We start from the raw sequence: 20480 nt of genomic DNA on the forward strand, positions 1-20480 counted from the left end.
GATGAAATGAGTGAAGATATTGAAATACAACTTGTTGGAGAGCTGAAAACAAGAAAATTCTCAGTGCAAATGGATGACTCAACTTTGAGAGACAGTGAAGCCGTACTGATAACTTATGTAAGATATATTGATAAAGGTAATTTTGCTGAAGAAATGTTATTCTGTAAATCGTTAGAGAGTACCACTACCTCCAAAGATATATATAATAAGCTAAAAAATTACTTAGATGACAATAATATACCAATGAAAAATATAACCTTGCGCTGCAGATGGTGCTCCTAATATGATGGGCAAGAAAAATGGCTGCTTAAAATTGATGAAAGATGAGAATCCAGAAATGCTTCTTGTGCGTTGTGTTAGGGAAAACTTGTGTCTCTTCAAGCTTTTTTGTGAAGAACAAAATGAAGACCATGTGAGACTTTTACTTCACACTGAAGTAAGGTGGCTCTCGAAAGGGAACTGCTTGAAAAGATTTATGGAACTATTTGATACTATTAGTGACTTTTTAAGTGACAAACCTAAAATGAAGCATCTGTTAACGGTCGATGGTAAAGCATTTGTGAGTTATTTAGCCGATATCTTTGAAAAACTAAATATATTAAATAAACAACTTCAAGGAACAAATAAAACTCACGTCGATGCAAAAGCGAAGACATTTGGTTTCATTACATTTATTAAATTATGTCAAAAATATATTTGTAAAAAAAGTTTGAACAGTTTCGTTGTCTGCAAAAATGTGAAGTGACTGATACCGCTGTATTTGTTATTGTTGATCAGCTGAAAATTCTGTCCGATGATTTAAAAGAAAGGTTTTTTGATTTAAAACAAATTGATTTTCCAACCTGGATGATGCAACCAATGTTAGTGGATTTGTCTGATGTATCAATGCAGTACCAAGAAGAATTCTCAGAAATGCAAAATGATGAGTCAGTTAAAACTTTATTCAATATAAAAGAAGCGATGGCATGGCTTTGTGATGAAACAGAAATAAAATACCCAAATTCAACCAACTTTGCAAGAGAGCTATTGTTACCGTTTCCATCTTCATATTTAGCTGAATGTGGATTTAGTTCCATAAATGATTTGTTACTAAAGAAAAGAAATCGACTGGATATCACAGTCTATTATATGTTTTGAAAATTTACTTCCTATTTTTTTCTTAATTTTTCCTAATGATTTCTTCCTAAAACCTAAGTCTCGTGTCCTGAACAAGTTGTAATTAGGCTTCATTTAGGGAATAATTCAATTTTGAATATAAAAAATATATATATCGGTGTTTCCCAACGTTACATAGGGGGGCATCAGAAGTTTAGAAAGACTTAGGTGGGGCATGGTAAAAAAAAAGGTTGGGAAACACCGCTCTAAAGGCTTGCTTCCCTGCATCATAATGTCACTAATTTAACCCTGGGGCTCACATCTCTCTCTCTCAGGGTAACTCGGGAATTATTTTTTTTTTTGTCTGGTGTAGCATAAGCCTCATGATTTCTTGCACCGTATAGCTAATAATAATAATACCAGAATTTTAGTATTTCTAAGGCTCTGTTTTAGAGTAAAAGTGTGCATGTAATGTTAAATTTCTGTAGGATTTTGTTTTGGTTTCCATTTTGCTTGCTATTTGAACGAAAGTTAACCTTAAGGCAGCCAGAAAAAAAAAATAAATAAATAATATTTTTTTTTTTTTCTCCCATATACCACTTGGCTACTTAGATTAATTACATTATTCACAGATTCCATGCATTGATTGAGGAGAGGGGAGTTTCTTAAACCCAGCTGTCATAATGTTGCTTCAATATTGAAGCACCAAATAGCAAATTTTCCTTTTGATGATGCCATTCGTTTAACCTTAGCAATGATGAAGCTGCTCTCTTTTGTGAGAATAAGGCCAAGGTTTGATGAACGGATGGCTTTTCTCCAAAAGCCATCCATTCATCCATTCCAAGAAAAAATTTAATTGAGTGGGGGCAGGAAAGGATACTATAGAATACTTTAGTACAAATTATTCTAGAATACAAATGTGATTACAGGCAACTCTCAGTTTACGAACATTCGCTATAAGGAATGTCACAATTCATTCAATTTCTTAAAGTCGCCAATAGATAGTTCCTTATAAAACGAAACGCCAAACATAAAGTGAACATAACTATAAGATTTAAATAAATAAAAACTTTTAAAAAATGCATTTATAACAATAATTATACTGAACTGTTCTTGGTTAATAAAACTAATCTAGCCAGTAAAAAAAACACATGTTGGTTTACATGCCACGCTGCGTAGAACGTTAAACTCTGATGAAGATATATTTTCGAGTAAAAGTCGAATACATATGTATGTACAGTATTATGTTAGTACTCATTTTCTTTATTTCTATTTCAAAACTCTTTACATTTTTAATTTAAATAAAGTACGATATCTAGGTTTTTTAAATTCTTTTCTAATTTTATTTATCATATACGATAAACCATAACACATACATACATTATAATAAAATCTATTGTATAGACCATTCGATGTTTATTACATGGTTTTAATGCTTTAAAATGGCTGCCGACATATACAATATGTATCGTAAAAGCTCAGTAATACAAGATACACATAACGAATGTCTTGGAACGGAACTTGTTCGTAAACCGAGAGTTGCCTGTAATTCATAACATCCAAAATTTATCAAAAGGTATCATCTTTTAGGAGCACAAAAGGTAATATTGTTGTACTAATGACATTAAGAGTAGGAGATCAGCAGACGTATTTAACAAGTACATGTCAATTTTGAAAAATATTCATGTTAGGATTAAATTTGAAAGTGTCTGCAATTCTGCCCATACAAGATAGGAAGAAGTATATGATGAGAGCTTTTTCAGTCAATACAGCCCTGGAGAGACTGTGCAAGCCTCATGGGGTAGAATTTTTCTCAGTGTGGTCTGTGCTTGTTAATGGGAGAAACTGCTTCTACAGGAATGGAATACACTTACATAGAAAGGGTGTAAGAATATTTGATGATGCTATCGAGGCAGCATTGGGGGGTTTGGAAAACTACTAGCTTGGGGGGAAATACACAGATTAGTAGATTAACAAATTAATAGTAGCTGCAGCACAGGTCAAAGTGATTATTGCGCTGCTTCTATTGGAATGAGCAGCAACCTGAAAAGCAGGGTGCTGGGGATTACAAGGACTTGCTGGAAGTCATCTTTATGGGCTGTGTTAGGGTAACAAAGAGTAAGAACAGGTGCATGTATACTTGCATGTACACCAATGCTAGGAGTTTAGTAAATAAATTTGATGAATTGGAAGTGCCGGTGAAGACATTAAAGGTGGATATTGTTGGGATATCATAGATGTGGTGTCACACAGATATAAGGAATGCAGAATTGGAATTTGGGGGTGTACAATGTGTGCAGAAAGGATAGGAAGGGGGGGGGAGTTATGCTGTTAGTTAAGAAACACATGAAATCTGAGGGAGTGTATCCAGTGAAATTTTGAGTCAGTTTCATGTGACAAACACTGGGAAAGCAAAAATGAGAGTAGGAGTGTGTTATATGCCTAATGACTCTGTAGTTACATATTTGAGTAAATCCCACATGAATGCATTGCGATCACTGACACCTAGTGGTTCCTTTATCTGTAGATTCTTAATGCATGAAGAATCACTGCTGATAATAAGATCAAGAGTATTGCTCCATCTGGTTGTGCCGAGTGGGTAAAGTACCTGCCCGGCAACCCAAAGGTCGCGGGTTCGATTCCCGCCTCGGGCTTGGATCAAAGTACTGCAAAAACCTTGGGAGGTGCAATATGGCCACAGAAGCCGATGCGCCAACAACTACCAAATAAAAAAAAAAAAAAAACCCATCTGGTTGCCTCTCAAACATGCTTTTGCAGAATATCTTATAATGGATGATTTTAACTTCCCACATATTGACTGGAACTTGTGAGTTGGTCACTTACACACTAGCAAGACTTTTGTGAATTTATTTGATGTTTGTTTTCTACAGCAGCATGTTTGAGTAGCAACCAGAGGGAGCAATACTCACATTCTTATTATCAGCAGTGATTCTTCATGCATTAAGAATCTACAGATAAAGGAACCACTAGGTGTCAGTGATCAGTGTACTCATGTGGGATTTACTCAAATATGTAACTACAATCAGGGATAAAGGGAAGAGTTGTTTTTGTAAAGGTGATTACAATAGTCTCTGACAGTTTTTAAATTGTATACAGTGGGAACAACTGATGATGTTACCAACAGCATGTTCTAAATGGGAAGCATTCAAGGTATTAATCTTGGAAGCTACTAGACTTTTTATTCTAACTAAGAATACTGTTCAAGATTTAGGCCTAAATTGATGTAAGATGAACTGAGACTCATGGCAGAGAAGAAAAATGTATGGGATGCATATGAATTATCAGGTGACACAGAAGCCTATGGTGGATATAAGCTAGTCTGTAATCAAGTGACAAAGGTTAGGTAAGCGAAAGCAGATTATGAGACGGACAAAGGATGCAAAGACTTCTTTACTTATGTAAACTCTAGACGGATGGGGATAGATGAGATTGGTCCACTTAATATCAGTGGTGCTACTGTTGATGATCCTGCTCAGGTAGCTGACAAACTGAATGAATATTTTGCATTTACAATTACACATGAAGAATTGTGTAGGCAAATGGACACCAAAAGCTTATCCTATTCTAACAAGGAACTAAATAATTTTTGTAATAATTGAGAGCAAAGTGGACGTGAAATTGTTGAAGTTAAACATAAAGGCACCTGGGCAAATGCCTATAGCCATAATTATGAGAGCATCTTTGGGTTCACGGCAGGTCCTCACAGATTGGAGATGTGAAAATGTATCCACAATAAACAAAGGGAGATCAAAGGGTGACATAAGTAATTACAACAGACCTATTAGTTTAACTTCTGTTCTGTGGGAAATAATGGAATCACTGGTTAAAGAAGCATTGTAGGATCATCTTGACAAGACTGCAGTTGTAGTTCAGACAGAGCATGGGTTTGTTAAGGGGAAGTCTTGTCATTTTTTTTTATGAAATCCCCAAACGAAAGGTATCAAAACCTATAGTACTTAGTACTGTGCTTGGGTTGAAGGAGAAGTATGGGGTGGAGGATTCCGGAAACTTTGCTCTTGAGACTAAACATGGGTTTCACCACTTCAAGCCTCCAGTAAGCAAAGTGGTGGTATTTCACCGGTTGATGAAAGTCATCTACCACCTACGACCTATTTGTTTGGATATTATGATGTGGTCACAAAGGACTTGGATGCAAAAAATAATTTTGATATCATATCAGCATTAGCATTAGTAGAGGCATATGATGCAAGAAAGCAAGCTTATGCAGCATCAGCCAAAAAAAAAAAAAAAAAAACACCCTTCCACTTCACCCCTCCGTTTGTTCAAAATACCTATCCAGCTGAGCCTTAAATTTACTTAGGCTATCAACTTCCACAACAAGGGATGGAAGTCTGTTCCACCAACCAACTACCTGCTGGCTAAAGGCAAATTTCCGTACATCTATCCTACATCTGTCTTTCCTCAATTTGAATTTATGCCCTCTCAGGTGATTATTCTGAGCAAGACGCAGTATACCATCAGCATTGAGCATGCTCAAACCATTCAAGGCTTAGTACACCTCTATCAGATCACATCGCCAGTGCCTAGTCTCCAGACACTGTAATTTGCAAAACTTAAGCCTTTCTTCGTAAGAGCAACTCTTTGTTCCGTTCACTAACTTTGTTGCCCTTCTCTGTACTTGTTCCAGCAGCTCTACATCCTTCTTGAAATGAGGCCTCCAGACCTGTATATAGTACTCAAGGTGCGGCCCGACCATTGCCTTATACAAGAGAATAATCACCTCCCTATCCCTGCTAGAAAAATTTCTGTATATCATTGATAAGACACCATGAGCTACTCTTGCAGCCCCTCTGCACTGCTCAGAGAACTTCATATCTGCCTGCACAATTACCCCCAGGTCCTTTTCATTCTCTACCACTGTCAGTGTAGTACCACAGAGTTGATATGTTGCTCTGGGGTTGCTGTTTCCCATATGTAGTACTTTATATTTGTCAATGTTAAACTTCATTTGCCACCTCTCAGCCCATCTGCTCAACCTTTACAGATCCTGTTGCAGCAGCGTAGCATATTTAGCAACCCTGCCAACCTTTGTATCGTCTGCAAACTTGGACATTAAGCTTGATATACCATCATCAATATTATTTATAAATACAGAAAACAACAATGGACCCAACACTGAACCCTGAGAGGCTCCACTAATAACATTAGTCCACGATGAGCAGTGTCCATTGATTACCACTCTGTCTTCTGCCACTCAACCATCCCTTTATCCATAGCAACAGTTTGCCTCCAATGCCACACTGCTCCAATTTGTGCAGCAGTCTTCCATGTCCAACAGTATCAAAAGCCTTTCTAAGATCCAAGTATATAATATCAAAGTTATTCCCTGCATCCAGTTCCTTTGTGACCACATCATAGTATCGGATCAAATTGGTCAGGCAAGACCTTCCCTTAACAAAACCATGCAGTCTGAGCTATAACTGAATTCTTGTCAAGATGATCCTGCAGTGCTTCTTTAACCAGTGCTTCCATTAATTTTCCTGGAACAGAAGTTAAACTCACAGATCTATAATTACTTGTGTCAGCCTTTGATCCTCCTTTGTGAATTGGGGTTACATTTGCACATCTCCAGTCTGTGGGTACCGCCTCTCAGTCCAAGGAAGCTCTCATAATTATGGCTAATGGATTTCTTACTTCCTTTTCTGCCTCCTTTAATATAACTGGATAGATCCCATCCACCCCAGATGCCTTTCTTGTATTTATCTTCAACAATTTCTCCTCCACTTTACTCTCAATTATTACAAGATCATCTAGCACACTGCCAATGTTTACTTCAACTATGGCATTCCCTTTCCTGAATAACTCCTCATGTGTGAATGTAGGTAGATGCAAAATATTGATTTAGTTTGTTAGCTACCTGAGCAGGATCATGAACAGTTGAACCATCGATATCAAGTGGACCAATCTAATTCATCCCCTTCCTTCTAGAGTTTACATAAGTAAAGAACTCCTTGCTGTTTTTCTTTGCATCCCTTGCCAAAGATTTCTCGTAATCTGCCTTCGCCTGCCTAACCTGCTTTGTAACTTGATTACAGATCAACTTATATCTATCATAGGCTTCTGTGTCACATGTTAATTTATGTGTATCCCATGCATTTTTCTTCTCTGCCACATGTCTCATTAGTTCATCTGACATCCATTTAGGCCTGAACCTTGAACAATATTTCTTAGTTGGTATGTAAAGCCTAGTAGCTTCCAAGATAAGTTCTTTGAATGCTTCCCATTTTTGGGTTTGCTGTTGGTAACATCATCAGTTGGTCCCACTGTATAGAATTTAAATACTGTCTCACACCATTGTAGTTGCCTTTACGAAAGCAATAACCCTTCCCTTTATCCCTGATGGTAGTTACCTCCTTGAGTAAATCCCACTTCAGCACACTGTGATCACTGCCACCTAGTTGTTCCTGTATCTGCAGATTCTTAATGCATGAAGAATCACTACTGATAATCAAATCAAGAGTATTGCTCCCTCTAGTTGCCTCCCGAACATGCTGATTTAGAAAACAATCATCCAATAAATCCACAAAAGCCTTTCTAGTATGTGATTGACCAACCCACAAATTCCATTCAATATCTGGGAAATTAAAATCCCCCATTGTATGACTCTCTGATTTACTGGCCCACTCTATTTCCCTGTACAGTTTCTTATTATACTCATCAGAGTCATTAGGCCTATACCACACTCCTACTCTCAATTTTGATCTCCCAATGCTTATGTCACGCCAAACTGACTTGACACTGCACTGTCCAGCGATGTCGACTGGCTTCACTTCCTTGGATTTTGTGTTTCTTGACTAATAGCATAACCCCTCTTCCCTTCCTATCCTGTCTATCCTTTCTGTAGACGTACTCCACGTCTCTGATATCCCAGCAATATCCGCCTTTGATGCTTTGAGCAATACCTCAAATTCATCAAATTTATTTACCAAACTCCTAGCATTGGTTTACACGCAAGTATACATGCACCTGTTCTTTTTCTTACCTACCCTAGCACAACCCATGTGTTTACTTGTACCCCAATGACTCCCAGCAGTCTCTGAAATATCCTGCATCTTATTTTCCAGGCTGCTGCTCATTCCAATAGAAGCAGTGCAAGAATCACTTTCACCTCTGCCAGTGGCTACTGTTAATCTATTAGTCCTTGTATTCCCCCAATCTAGCAGTTTTCTGACCCACCTAACACTGCCTCGATAGCATCAGCAAACATTCTTGCACCCTTTCTATTTAAGTGTATCCCATCCCTGTAGAAGCAGTCTCTCCTGTTAACAAGTAAAATACAAGTAATATACTTGGATTTCAGGAAAGCTTTTGATACTGTTGCACATGGAAGACTATACAAATTGGAGCAGTATAGCATTAAGGGCAAGATGCTTCTTTGGATAAAGGAATGGTTGAATGGGAGAAAACAGAGGGTAGTATTCAATGGACACTGCTCTTCATGGACTAATATTATTAGCGGAGTCTCGCAGGGTTTAGTGTTGTTTCCCATTGTTGTTGTTTTCTATATTTATCAATGATATTGATGAAGGTATATCAAGCTTAATGTTCAAATTTGCATATGATACAAAGGTTGGCAGGGTTATTAACAGTGATGTTATTATGCTATTCCAACAGTATCTAGAAAAGCTGGGAAGATGGGCTGAGAAGTGGCAAATGATGTTTGATATTGACAAATGTAAAGTACTGCATATGGTTAGCAGTGACCTCAGAGTAACATATCGACACTTAGGCAAGTGGAAAATGAAAAAGACCTGGAGTTAATTGCACAGTCAGATATGAAGTTCTTTGCACATTGGAGACAGGCTGTCATGGACATCTCATGGGATTTTGTCAACGATATACATGAATTTTGCTAGCAAGAATAAGAAGATGATTATTCCTTCTTACAGGGCCATGGTTGGACCATATCTGGAGTCCTCATTTTAAGAAGGATGTAGAACTGCTTGAATGAATGCAAAGAAGGGCAAGTGGGATAGATGAAGGGAACAAAAGGGTATTTAAGGACTTGAATAGATTGGGTGTTGACATTGATGACATTCTTCCTCTTTCTGAATGTACACACTGGAAAGGGCAAAATTCAAATTGGGGAAGGAAGGAAGGAAGGAAGGATGGATGGTTGCAGGATAAATGTGTGGAAGTTTGCCTTCAGTCAGTGTTTGATTTATTATTGGAACAAATTTCCATTAGATAAATTCATGGAGGGGATAGTTGTATGAGGTGGGTGGTCCCCCCCCCCCTTTTTGCTGATGCTCTATAAGCTTGCCTTCTTGCATCATTTGCCACTTCTAATACGAGTTATACTCTTTATATTCAAATTTAACATTCTCACTGTCTGAACGGCACCATGTTTCTGATATCCCTACAATGTCAGCAGTTGATGACCTGACTAAGACTTCAAATTGTTCAGTTTTATTAACTCCTAGCATTAGTGTACAAGCAAGTATATGTGCACCTGTTTTTGTTCCTAGTAACATTAACACATCCCATGTAATTGCTTGTTCCAAAGAGGGTCCTCATGTAGGTAAATAACTACCCATTATTTTAACTTTGAATTTCTTCAAACTGTTAGCCTCAACTACCTGCAGAGGCAACTTGTTCCAGTAATCAATGACTTGTTGGCTAAAAGAAAACTTTCTACAATCTAATCTAAACAACCTCTACACCTGCACTTTAAATTTCTTTAGAACAGTGAAAATTCTGCCTTCATTCATATTATTAACCCCTCTCAGAGCCTTATAAACCTCAATCAGGTCCTCTCTAAGGTGCTTGGTTGATAAGCTCTGTAGCCTTTCATAACCTTAGCACAAGGTTTCAAGTTGTTACGTCACAGTTCCACCAAATACTCATAGCCAATTGTTGTGTGGTGCTACGGTTTTGCGGTTACAGTTCATTGTAATTGCATATTTTGTTTATGCTATAAGTAGCACCCAGGTTTGGTATTGGTTGTAGTAGCAAAATGATGCAAGTAAGCTTATACAGTATAAGCAAATAAAAAAGAAAAGAAAACCTCACCTTTTTTCATTCTTCCAATTATTTGTCCAGGCCTTCTTTGAATCTTTTAGGAACCATTCTCTTTTGCCAAGGATACCATTAGTAGTTGTATGTATCACAAGTGCTTGTGATACATACAGCTACTAATGTATAACTAATTACATTAGTAGTTATATTTATCAATGATATTGATGATATTCTAGAGCATGCCTTTTTTCCAGCTTGTGTAAATGTGATTTTTAACAAGATAAGACTCCATCCCACTGTTACCGGATATGTTATGCAATGTAATATCTGAATGACACCTCTACCTAAAAGTGGAGACATCGTGGTGGCTACTCAAATCATCTGATCTGATACTCATGGTGGACTTCTCATAATGGGTGATCTATGAAAGATAACATATACATACTATCCATACCAGAGAACCTTTAAGATTTTGATCATTTTTAATGATATACCCAACCTGGTAGATATTTCATTAACAAACTCTGGGACTGACTAGAATAACATCTTGATGTCTAAAAAAAAAAAAAAAAAACCAAGTATTACCAAATGGTGTCTATCAGATTGCATTTAGATATTGTCAATACAGTAGGCCCTTGATATCCATAGATTCCCCTCATGGGTGCTTCTAAGGGGATATAACATTGTGCTTATAATTTTTATGTTAAAGAAAATAGCAGAATATTAGTTTAAAAGCATTTAAATTATATTCAGCGAAATTTTAGTAGCTATACTAGTAGTCCAGTCTTTACATGGTCTTTACTTTGTGCTCCTGCATTATGTATATTAGGCAGTGTATTAATTATGACTTTTTTCCCCCCCTCTCTCTCTCTCTCTCTCTCTTATTCATATAGAGTAAATGTTGGTTGCGGACCAGCTGAAGAAAGGGTTCTCCTGACAGGACTGCATGCTGTAGCAGATATTTATTGTGAATGCTGTAAAACTACACTTGGGTGGAAATATGCAAGTATCATTCTTCCAAATTTTAGTAGATTAAAGGCTTCTAATATTCACCAAGTAACTTAGATTGAATTCTAAATTGCAGTTAAATTAAAACTATCTATTTAATAGGTTAAGGCTATCCTTCCTTCCTACCTCCTCCCACACATTAACCTCTTATTGTAACTACAGCAGGCCCTTGTTATAACGCGGTTCACTTTACGCTGATTCGCCATAACACTGTTCTTGTATTATAACCCGTATCTGACTATAACGTTGTCACAAATCACTATAACACTCTTTTACAGATTGCATTTTTGGCATATTTAATGAAATTGTTTCATTTGATGGAGTCGATAACTTGAAAATGAATAGCAAAACAGCATTAAAACATTTCCCATGCTCAGTGAAATTTTCTCGTGCCCTAATTTAATTGCAACACAGTGACGTTACGTAGTTCCGAGATTAACATTTTAAAAAATGATCAAGTATATTGCTTGTAATATTTGCTTGTAATATTTATCCAAAGTCCAGTCATCACTCAGTACAGTATTAGACATCATGTGTAACGAACAGTTTACTCGAACTGTTTACTCTGTCATCATTAATGCAACCAACGCAGTTACATTTTCGAAGAGTTAATAATGGCGGATAAGAATGAAAAAGCAATGTCTGGATGCAGTACGAAGACTATAAATGTAAGGAAAAGACTGAATTTGAAAATTAAATTAGACGTTTTGAAGCGAATCGATTCCGGTCAACGACAAGCGGATGTGTGCCATAATTTAGGACTGGCAACTTTAACTGTAAGAACAATTATAAAAAATAAAGAATTAATTTTAGCAGCAGGAAAGATAGCTGTTCCACTGCAAGCAACTTGGGTTGGGATTGAAATGGAGAGACTTTAACTAATTTTATTGAAGATAATATCCAACGCAGAATTCAGTTAAGTTAAATATTATAAAAAAGAGAAAGATTAGCCTATATGATGATCTGAAAAAAAAATTCACCAAAAAAAAAAAGTGGAACCATTTAAAACTAGTAAGGGCTGTCAAAATCCAGGGAGAAGCAGCAAGTGCAGATCAAGGAGCTGAAACTTTCAAAAAAACTTGTTAAAATTATTGAAGAGGGATATATGTTATACTTCTCAACAAGGTTTTAACATAGATGAAGCAGGACTTTTTTGGAAATGGATGCCTAAAAGTAGTTTCATTGAAAGAAGAAAAAAACACGCCAGGTTTCAAAGCGGCGAAGGATCAGTTGACTTTATTGTTGGGTGGTAATGCTGCGGGGGATTTAAAATTAAAACCCCTTTTAGTTTACCAGGAAGAGGGCCAAAGTACAACCCAAAATCGACACATTTTTCATGATTAAATTCATAAATTAAATGAAATCAATTAAATTCATGATTTTAATTGGAATTTTAACTTTAATTTTGATATGTAAGTAGTTACCACATAATTATATACATATGTAATGCAAAATATTTTATATGTACAAATATTTGAATATTAAATATTTTGACCGATGTTTGTGCACCTTTTCACTACCATTTATTATTGGTTAGGAAATATCCTACGGCACCAACCGCAACTCACAAATACATATGTTACCTTATGGGAATGTGCTGCTCGCTTACCGCAGATTCACTTAGTGCTCTGTTTTTCCAGAACGAATTATCAGCATTAAGCGGGGTTCACCTGTATTGACAATAAGATAACTCTTATTATCACTCTAAATTCACCAAAAATCTATTTGCCGCTTAGCTGGATTCGGTTGCTGCCATATTTTTTTGTGAAATTTAAACTTCCTTTGAGTATAGGAAGGCAGGTAGTAAAGGTGCTCATAAGTCCCATTTTGTGATGTTTAGGAAATTGCATGAGCCAGACATTTTGTTTGCCAGTGAGCATAGTTTGTTTTATATTATGTTGTAATGTATTCTTTTAGCCTATGGTCAGAAATGGGAGTGCAGTAGCACATGCTCTTTGAGTAGACCGGGGTTCCAGCCCCTGACTGCTAAATATGGTCAAACTGCCAAACTGCACTGGACCAGAGTGGCAGATTATGGTCCATTTCCCTCAATATGAATTGTTGAGGAGGCTTCCATCCTGCAGTGGATTGATAATGTCTGCTGCTTACCTATTTTTTTTTTTTTTTTTTTTTTTTTTTTGCCCAAAAGAAGATGGTCGTTTTCTGAATCTGTGAAAAAAAATTGTTTTAAAACGAGAGTTGTGAATGTGAAGATTGCAAAAGGTCAAGTGTATTGGTGTGCATGTAGCTTACAATTTAGCATCACATGTGGTGGACATTTAGACATTATAAATCATGTGAAAACAAGCTACAATACACAAAAGTTCAAAAAAAATTATCATATAGGAGAGAAAACAGTATTTTTCACTTTGGTTGTGCAATAGTAAAAAAAACAAAAAACAAAAAAAAAAAACTGTATGATAAAAAATCAGCCACCACAATTATGAAATAAATTATGAGAGGAGGCCCCAAAGACTGGACATGTGCAAATGACTCTTCTATTAATCCAAGGGTGTAGGAGAAAATATAAGGCAGTCAGTGGTTAAAAAAATAATTTGAGAACATCTTAACAAGAATGTAATTAAATAACAAATCACAGCTCAAATTTGTTAAGGGAAATTCTTGTATGACCAATCTAATGAACTAACTAGCAGGTAGTCACAAAACAACTGGATACAAAAAATAATTTTTACATCATATTTAGATTTCAGTAAAGGTTTTGTTATTGTATGACTGCTGTACAAATTGGAGTAGTGTGGCCCTTTATAGATAGCATAGTTACTGCTATGGATAAAGAAATGGTTGAATGGCTGGAGAAAGTCTTCAGTAATGACTAATGATTTTAATGAACTAATGTTATTAAGGGAGCTTCTCAGGTTTTAGTGTTGGGCACACCTTACTGTTTTCAGTATTTATTAAGATGATACAAAGATGGGTAGGGTGGTTAATGACTTTTAATGAATGAAGTGGTTAATGAAGAATGACCCAGGGGCACATTCTTCTCTTTCTTGGTGATTCCCTTCTACTTCTCTCTCTCTCTCTGGGTAAATCAAGAATTTTTATTTTTTTTGCTTGTGCAGCAAAAAAATTATTAATCAGTCCAAACTAGAGTTTGAACAGGCTAAGAGTAGAAAACTTGCTTCTTGCCCTAATGGTAGCCGAGCATTCTGGTCTCTTGCCAAAGCTATTGGCCGCAACTTCTGCCCATCTCTGCTCCCACCTCTGTCCAAACCAGATGGTTCTGTTGTCACTTCAGCCAAGGATAAAGCTGACCTGCTAGCATTCCATTTTTCTTCCAGCTCATGTATTAATGATCTTGGTAAAACACCTCCCACCATTCCCAACACACTCCATTCAATGCCTCCTGTGGTCTTCCGTCAAAAGGATATCAGAAGGATTTTGATGAATCTTGATGCTAAGAAAGCTCCAGGTCCTGATGGTATTTCTCCACTTGTTCCCAAAACCTGGATCCTGAACTTACTCCTATTCTTTGCCGCCTTTTTTCACTTTCTTATTGCAAAGGTTGTTTTTCCTTCTGCTTGGAAATTTGCTCATATCTAGCCAGTTCCTAAAAAGGGTGACAAATCCCTCCCATCCAATTATCGTCCCATTGCAATTACTTCTACTCTTTCTAAAGTAATGGAGAAATCAATTAACCGCCAACTCTGAAACTACCTAGAAACCTTCCGTCTGATCAACGATCGCCAGTATGGATTCCGTCAGTGTCGATCCACTGGTGATATTCTGGCTTATTTTACCCATTTATGGACTAATTCAGTGGAAAGGTTCGGTGAAACACAAGTAGTTGCTCTTGACATCTCAAAGGCTTTTGATCGTGTTTGGTATAAAGGTCTTCTAAACAAGCTTCCATCTTATGGTTTGCCAACTGTTTTTAGTAATTGGTTATCCAGTTTTCTCTCTGATCGCTCACTAAGGGTGATGGTAAATGGCTCTCTGTCTTCTAACTTCTCCACAAATGCCGGTGTCCCCCAAGGTTCAGTTCTTTCCCCCACTCTTTTCCTCTTGTATATCAATGACCTTCTACCATTTACTGGAAATCCTATCCATAGTTTTGCCGATGATAGCACATTGCATTCAACTTTCCATTTTGAGAAACCTTGTCCTACTCAATCAGCTTCAACTTCTCGAAAATCTGCTACCAATTCCTTAAATGCCGATCTTCAGGTAATTCTCCAGTGGGGTAAAGACAACTTAGTTGATTTCAACCCTTCTAAAACTCAGTCTTGTCTTATATCTCGCAAAAAGGATTCTTCTGCTCCTATGCTTATGTTTAGTGACACTCCAATTTCTAGGCAAAATGACATATCTCTTTTGGGGATTACCCTTACTTCTAATCTCTCTTGGCACAAGCACATTACAAATATTGCTTCCTCTGCATCTAAAAAACTTGTGTTCTCTTTCGCTCTCGGCATTACTTTTCTTCCAAACAGCTGCTCACTCTGTATAAATCGCAAATCCACCCTGCCGTGGAATATTGTTCCCACATCTGGGGTGGTGCCCCCAAAACCTCTCTCTGGCTTCTTGATTCCATTCAGAAGAGGGCAGTTAGGTTAATTAATGATTCATCTCTAACAGAGTCTCTCCACTCGCTTTCTCATAGATGCACTGTTTCTGCTGCATGCCTCTTCTACAGATACTTCCATGGGCACTGTTCTTCTGAATTGGCTTCTATAATTCCTGCTCTCTCTTTCAAAACAATCCGAACACGTGCCGCCACCAGCCAACATCCATTTACTCTCCAACTTCAAACCCACAGAACCAACCTTTCATCTTCCTCATTTATTCATTCAACTGCCATTTTCTGGAACAACCTTCCTTCATACGTATTTCCTGAAAATTACAATCTACAGAAGTTCAAGTCCAATGTCAACAAATATCTTCTTTCGTCTTCTCAACCTCCAACCCAAGCACGGTACTAAGTACTATAGGTTCTAATACTTCTCATGTTTGGGGTTCACATAAGAAAAAAAAAAAAAAAAGTACAAGTTGTATTACATTCATCAAAATAAGATGGCACAAAATTTAAATCTTTTTTTTTATTATTATTATTGTTTATTGCTAGATAGCAATGTTTTGTTCCAGCATCGTTGTCTTTAGCTTTAATTGGTCCTCCAGGGTGAACGTTATTTGTAATCTCAAACTCAAACATGGCTTGATTTGTGCCATCTGCGAAAATGTTGATTCACAACAGTAGATTGTGCTGAAACAAGAATGGAATGTACTTAGAATGGAAGAGTATATGACAAGTGTATAGGTGCAGTCTTGGGTATTTAACAGCATTCTTCCCTATTTCAGTGGTATCCTCAGTGTCCAGTAGACACTTCAGAATGTTATCTTCTAAGAGCTCAATCAACTCCATCTGCAAATCATTGGGTGCGTTTGAGATATCATTCAGATGTGGATGAAAAGCTAGCTTCAGTGTGGGATCACGTTTCTTAAAATTTTTAAACCTGTCATATTCTTTCAGTCGAGTATAAGACACTTTCCTATTGCAATTTGTTTAGGTTTTATTCATATCTTGATTGTCAATTACCTTTGCCAGTTCAGGAAAGTGTTTGGCTGAAAATACTGGTTACTGCTAGAACTTCATAAGGAGAGTTTTAGAAAAATCAAAAGAAGCATATTGTGAAACTGACGATGACGTGAAGCATTTGCTCAAATGTAGTTCACAATACCAATAAATTTACTTATTGTATCATTTAAAACAGTAGATTTAGTATTAGTGTTAGTAGTGGCAAATGATGGAAGAAAGCAAGCCTCTACAGCATTAGCCAAAAAAAAAAAAAAAACACCTTCCCATTTCACCTATCCATCTTCCCCCCCTCAATAGTTTGTCTACTTCTTGAATTTATTCAAGCTACTCATTTTCACAGCAGCAGATGGAACTTGTTACCAACAATCAACCACCTACTGGCTAAAGGCAAACTTCTGGAACTCCTTTCTCAATTTGAATTTATGCCCCTCGTGTGTAGTCTGGACAAGAGGAAGAATGCTATCAGTATTAAGCTTGCTTTCAATTCATCAAAAGCCTTAAACACTCAGTCAGATCACCTCACAGGTGCATAATCATTGCAATTTGTGAGATAGTTGGAAACAAAGGTATAATGCGAGTAGGAGTAATCTACATACTAGATGATTGTGAAGATTATGATGACAAGCCTCTACATGCAAATGGAATGGACAAGTAAGTGCCAATGTCTTATTATGGGGTGATTTCAATTTGCCTCTAATTGACTGAAGAAAATGGGAAGGGAACTTGACATGGTGAACAAAATTTTTAAATCAACTAGATGACTGTTATTTGCACCACCATGTCAGGGAAAGTACTAGAGAAAAGAATATCCTAGACCTCATCATCACCCATGAATCAGATGACATAACAGGGCTTGACACCTATCCATAGGTGTCATGGATAGGTGTCAAGGAACCAGTAGCAGGAAGTGATCACGGAGTTCTACAGTGGATGATGAAGAGAGAGGTAGCAGTAGTAAAAGGCAAAGGAATGGGTTATAATTTCAGAAAAGGAAATTATGATACCTTAAGGTACTGCATGGCCTCTGTTAACTGGGTAGATATCCCACAGAGAATGAATACAATTGAACTGTGGTATGCTTTTAAAACATTAATCTCACAGATACCATTAAAAAAATACTCCACGAGGAGGGTTCCAAGTTGGACGAATAGTGAAGTTGCCATATTACTTGAGCAGAAAAAGGTGGCATAGAAAGGTTACAGAGCAATAAAAAGTACTGAACAGCTACAAGATGATCTGTAATAGAGCCATAGAAAAGGTTCGACAGGCAAAGGCAGTTTATGAGAAATCGCTAGCAAACAGAGCAAAGAGGGGGGGGGGGATAAGGAATTCTTCATATATAAATGCTAAGAAGAGCAGGACAAACCAGATCGGACCTTTACGTAAGGGGAAAGGGGATAGTATTAAATACACAAGCTGCCGTTGCAGATGAACTCAACAGTTACTTTGCATCGATATTTACAGAAGGAAAACCTTTTGTGGCAATGGGAAATTGTGGGAGTGAAGTTGAAAAATATGTAATTAATGATACTGAAATCTCGCAAGATTATTTAATGAAAAAACTTTCGAGCCTGCAGGCCAGTAAGGCTCCTAGAGTTGATGGAATATACCCTATAATCTTAAGGAAGGCAGCAAGTGAGTGCATTGAACCATCAAGGCTAATTATGCAAGCATCACTAGACTCTGGGAAGATTCTGTTGGATTGGAAAAGTGCCAATGTATCTCCCATACATAAGGGTGGTTCTAAGAGCGAAGTGGGAAATTATCGACACGTCAGTCTGACTTCAGTGGTAGGGAAAGTCATGGAGGCAATGATCAAGGGTGGAATTCGGGATCATTTGGATAGATCCTCAAACAGGCCTCTGGGGTTGGGTAAATTTATATTGTGATTTTAAATGTTTCTCACCAACCACGTGTTAAAATAAAACACGGAAACTGGAATTTTAAAAACTATATGTTTACTACTATATATTTACAACTAAAAAGGATAAAATATATATATACATCGAATAAAATACATTAAAATACCGGGTTAAGAGCGATAAAACCGACAGTAGCTTTCGAAGGCTCCTGCCTTCTTCTTCAGCGGTAGCTTCCTTGTACTGCGGTGCATCTTAAGTACCAGCAGGTTCACGGTCTAAATCACGTGTTTCATCGCCACGTGTTCTATTCTCCCATGTACTGGGACCGGTACACAGGAGAATAGAACACGTGCTGATAAGTTGTAAAGTTATTTTAATTGTAAATATATAGTAGTAAACATAGTTTTTTAAAATTCCAGTTTCCGTGTTTTATTTTAATACGTGGTTGGTGAGAAACATTTGAAATCACAATATCATTTGGATAGAATTGAAAATCTCAAGGAAACTCAGCATGGTTTTGTAAAGGGAAAATCATGTTTGACAAATCTGGTTCGCTATTTTGAAAGGGTCACTCATGAGCTGGATTTAGGGAATAATTTCGACATTATTTATTTAGATTTCAGCAAAGCTTTTAACTCAGTCCCACGAGCGGTTGCTTTATAAGCTGGAACAAGTTGGAATCACTGGAAAAATCCTTAGATGGATATCAGGATGGCTTCAGGGCAGGAGGCAGAGGGTTGTGATAAATGGCTAGTCCTCAGATTGAGTTGATGTAAGAAGTGGGGTTCCCCAAGGATCAGTATTAGGACCACTGTTGGTTTTTAATTTTTAATAAACAACTTTAATTTAATAAACCAAGGGATAGAGGGTCTAAATTTACAGATGATGTTAAAATTGGTAGAGTAGTTAATGATCACTGTCAAGCCGAGCTTCTTCAGAGAGACCTAGATAGACTTCAGGAATGGTCAGAAAAATGGTAGCTATGCTTTAATCCAACAAAGTGTAAGGTATTACACCTGGGAAACAGTAATCCCAAAATAACTTATATACTTGGTGGAGTTGAACTAAAGCTGGTAGTGGAGGAAAGGGACTTGGGTATTACGATACGGTCAGACATGAAATTCTCTGAGCATTGTAAACAGGGTGAAAGGAAGGCCCATGGTGTCCTATCGATGATCTATCGAACTTTTGCAAGTAGAGATAGGGACGTGATAATCCCATTATATAAGGCTTTTGTTAGACCACACTTGGAATACTGTGTTCAAGTATGGAGACTGCACCTAAAGAAAGACATCGAGCTTCTTGAAAAGGTGCAAAGACCGGTAACTTGCCTGGTGAGATCGGCAAAAGGGTGTCCTTATGAAGAAAGACTTCGAATATGTGGGTTGCAGAGTTTGGAAACTAGACACCTTAGAGGAGATTTGATTGAGGTGTTTAAGGCTCTGAGAGGCGTCAGTAAAATGAACGAGAATGAAATTTTCAAGATTATAAGTGATGCTAGAACTAGGGAGGAGATGTTTAGATTGGACTGCAGGAAGTTTTATTTTAGCCAGCGAGTTATGAATTACTGGAATAAGTTGCCTGCATGGGTGGTAGAGGCTTTGGGGAAATTCAAAGGTCGTCTGGATCGTACCTTTGCTTGAGGGAAATGCATAGGATGATAGGTTTAATTTACTTTTCTTTTATTAATTATTAGGGGTTTTTTTTTTTTTTTTTTTTTGGCTGGTGCAGCATAAGCCATAGTGCTTCTTTGCACTGTGGCTATTACTAATACTATTTGCAGAACGGAAGCCTTTCTTGGTAAGAGTGCCCATTTCTTCCTCTAACCAATCTTACCCTTCTCTGTTCCCCTTTCATTGGCTCTACATCCTTACTAAAGTGAGGCCTCCACCTGTATGCATGCAGTACTCAGGATGTGGCCCAACCATTGCCTTATAAGGAATAATCACCACCTTATCCCT

General features: G+C 37.3%; 1 protein-coding gene across 2 annotated transcripts in view; it reads left to right on the forward strand.

The window, feature by feature from the left end:
* Window positions 1-20480, forward strand: part of Ypel (Yippee-like) — a 170193-nt gene that overhangs the window by 146189 nt on the left and 3524 nt on the right. For both annotated transcript variants that reach the window (XM_090373895.1, XM_090373896.1), the window contains one exon: window positions 10989-11097. In XM_090373895.1, coding sequence (XP_090230021.1) covers window positions 10989-11097 — 109 coding nt within the window. The remainder of the gene's footprint in view (window positions 1-10988; window positions 11098-20480) is intronic.

Source organism: Mastigoproctus giganteus, chromosome 5 (assembly GCF_048544385.1).
Source record: "Mastigoproctus giganteus isolate SK-2022 chromosome 5, ASM4854438v1, whole genome shotgun sequence".
NCBI classification, from domain to species: domain Eukaryota; kingdom Metazoa; phylum Arthropoda; class Arachnida; order Uropygi; family Thelyphonidae; genus Mastigoproctus; species Mastigoproctus giganteus.